Source organism: Guillardia theta, assembly GCF_000315625.1.
Source record: "Guillardia theta CCMP2712 unplaced genomic scaffold GUITHscaffold_15, whole genome shotgun sequence".
NCBI lineage: Eukaryota > Cryptophyceae > Pyrenomonadales > Geminigeraceae > Guillardia > Guillardia theta.
The window spans coordinates 218,494-220,987 of record NW_005434659.1 but is presented as its reverse complement, the minus strand read 5'-3'; the positions used below and the strand labels follow the sequence as shown (position 1 = coordinate 220,987).

At 54.7% G+C, this 2,494-nt stretch overlaps 2 protein-coding genes across 2 annotated transcripts in view; one reads left to right on the top strand and one right to left on the bottom strand.

Moving 5' to 3' along the window:
- GUITHDRAFT_135331 (hypothetical protein) overlaps positions 1-1,746 on the top strand; it is a gene marked incomplete at both ends in the record, with an annotated part of 6,486 nt that extends 4,740 nt beyond the window's left edge. Inside the window, 8 exons of the mRNA XM_005837070.1 lie at positions 128-186; positions 425-508; positions 775-819; positions 868-893; positions 1,048-1,096; positions 1,338-1,394; positions 1,544-1,598; positions 1,691-1,746. Of these exons, the coding sequence (XP_005837127.1) occupies positions 128-186; positions 425-508; positions 775-819; positions 868-893; positions 1,048-1,096; positions 1,338-1,394; positions 1,544-1,598; positions 1,691-1,746 (431 nt within the window). The remainder of the gene's footprint in view (positions 1-127; positions 187-424; positions 509-774; positions 820-867; positions 894-1,047; positions 1,097-1,337; positions 1,395-1,543; positions 1,599-1,690) is intronic.
- A 12-nt stretch (positions 1,747-1,758) lies between these two features.
- The window catches only part of GUITHDRAFT_151230 (hypothetical protein), a 4,623-nt gene continuing 3,887 nt past the window's right edge, over positions 1,759-2,494 (bottom strand). Inside the window, exons 4-5 of the mRNA XM_005837069.1 lie at positions 2,257-2,356; positions 1,759-1,983 (exon numbers count right to left, since the gene is read on the bottom strand). Coding sequence (XP_005837126.1) covers positions 1,962-1,983; positions 2,257-2,356 — 122 coding nt within the window. The 3' untranslated portion in view covers positions 1,759-1,961. The remainder of the gene's footprint in view (positions 1,984-2,256; positions 2,357-2,494) is intronic.

Sequence of the window (2,494 nt, the reverse complement as noted above, 5' to 3'; positions counted from 1 at the left end):
ATTTCACTTTCCTCCTCCTCCTCGACCTCCTCCTCCTCCTCCTCGACCTCCTCCTCGACCTCCTCCTTCCCTCCTCCTCGACCTCCTCCTTCGCTGCTCTGACCAACTTTCATCTTGTTCATCGCAGAGGCTCTGCCAGCTGAGCGGAACCTCAAGAATTTTGCAAAGGAGTTCAAAAACTTCCTCGTGAGTTTGAAATTTCAAAGTTCACTTTGAGCTGAGAAAATTTCTTCAACGAATGTCAAGATCTTTACCGACCTGCTCTCGGTGACTTTTCCCTCCTCTCCCTTCCCCTCTCCTCTCTTCTCCTCTCCTTTCCAGTCTCCTCCTCCTCCTCCTCCTCCTGCCCTCTCCCCTCCCGTACCCTTCTCCTTCTCCTGCCTTTTCCCTTCTCTCTCCTTTCACCTCACTTCCGCCTCTACAGGAGCAAGAAAGAATCAAGGGAAAGAGAGTCGCTGATTTGTTTCTTGACACCCCTGAATATAACGCGCATGGAACAGCAACAGAGGTCTTGCCTATTCTCTATCCCCTCTGCCCCTGCTGCTCTTGCTCCTGCTCCTGCCCCTGCTCCTGCTCCTGCTCCTGCAGTGCTCCTGCTCCTGCTCCTGCTCCTGCTCCTGCTCCTGCTCCTGCTCCTGCTCCTGCTCCTGCTCCTGCTCCTGCTCCTGCTCCTGCAGTGCTCCTGCTCCTGCTCCTGCCCCTCCCTCTGCTCCTGCTCCTCAACTCGCCCTCATCTCCTCGTTCCTCCTCTTCTGCTCCTCACGAGTGTCTCAGGTCCTCTCCTCGGGTGTTCCTGTGCTGACGCTGCCAGGCAGCAAGGTGAAGTGAAGGAGCGAGAGATTGGAACGTTTCTCACGCTCACTGTAGGCTCACTCGTCCAGAGTCGCAGCGAGGTAGAGGAGCAGGAGCAGAAGCACGAGCACGAGCACGAGCAGTAGCAGGAGAATGCGGGAAGAGGATGGCGAGGAGAGCAGGGGGGAGCAGGAGGGGAAAGCGGAGGAGCAGAAACAGGGGGGAGGGGGGGGGATGAGCTGACGTGTGTGACAGCGTTGTGATTGCTGCTGGCCTGCCAGAGATAATTGCGAGGGATCTTGAGGTAGAAGAGAGAGGAGATGGAGGGGAATGACGAATAGGGGGAATGGAGGAGGAGAGGAAGAGGAGAGGCAGGAACAGGAAGAGTCGATGATGGTTTTAAGGAGGAGAAGGTCGAGGGAGGAGAGGAGGAGGAGGAGGAGGCGGAGGCGGTCGAGGAGGCAGTCGGGGAGGAGGAGGAGGAGAGGAGGACGAGGAGGAGGAGGAGGAGGAGGAGGGGATAGATTTGATGATAGCTTTTACAGGATTACGAAGAGATTGCAACCAAGTTGATCTCGAGGCGAGTCTTTGACGTGTTCAGAGTCTGTGACGTGTTCATGTTCGCGCCTGACGCTCTTCCCTCTCCTTGTCTGCTCCTACCTTGACCGAGCGATCGCCACAGGCCGCAGGAGATGGCAAGACTGCACGAGAAGCTCATGGGAGAGAAGCAAGCATCCTCCCTCTTCGACAGGTCCCGCTGGTTGCTGGAGTGCTCGTGTCGTTGCTCACGTGGATAGCAGAGATTGGTGGGTTCGACAAGTGGAGACGAGCTGCTTGCAAAGTCAGCTGCATGCTTCCTGCTGCCTTCTTGTCCCAAGAGTGACTTGGAGTCTTGCAGCATGGGAGCTCTTTGCGCAAGAGATGGCAGCGCTGCACACTGTGGCAGCCGGTTGAAGTGCAGGGGGTAGGACATGACATTTACGAAATAGAAATCAAAAGCTGCAAACAGGATCTGAGTCGTCTACGAGTTGTACAGCATAATTAGTCTGCAGGGTGGTGTCGATGTGGGGAGAGGAGAGAGGACGGGGGGAAGGATTCAAAGCATGTGAATCGTAGTCGACAGCATGTCAGAGGTGTCTAACATGATGTCTCGATCCCCAGGAAAAATTTCAGCAGATGATGCAGCACTTGCTGAAAGAGAATAACAAGGTCAGTTGTTGCAACAGGAAATGAAGAAGTGCATGAGCGGGAGGAAACGACTTTTCCCCTCCCCGCCTCCCTCCCACCAGTCTCCACCATAAACATTACCATCACGCCCACCACAACTTTCAGCTTTTCCCCCTTCTCCTCCCTATCATCATCATCATCATCATCATCATCATCATCATCTGCTTCATCTCTATATCAATCATCATCTCCATCTTCATCGCCAACAACGCCACCTCCTCCTCAATGTTTCCTTACTTCACATGTTCTTGCGAAGTGCTGGCGGGTGTCTTGTTGACAGCAGCCAGCCTCGGCTGGATGTGCATGATGATCTGGTTGTTGAGAGGGACTTTGTAATCTGCAGCACCTTCAGTTCCTCTCCTTCTCCTTCCCCACTCCCCGCCTACCACCTTCCTCCTCCTCCTCATTTCCTCTCCCCTTGCTCTTTCTCTTCCTCCTCCCTCCTCCGTCCTCCTCCTCTCTTCTCTTCGCCCCA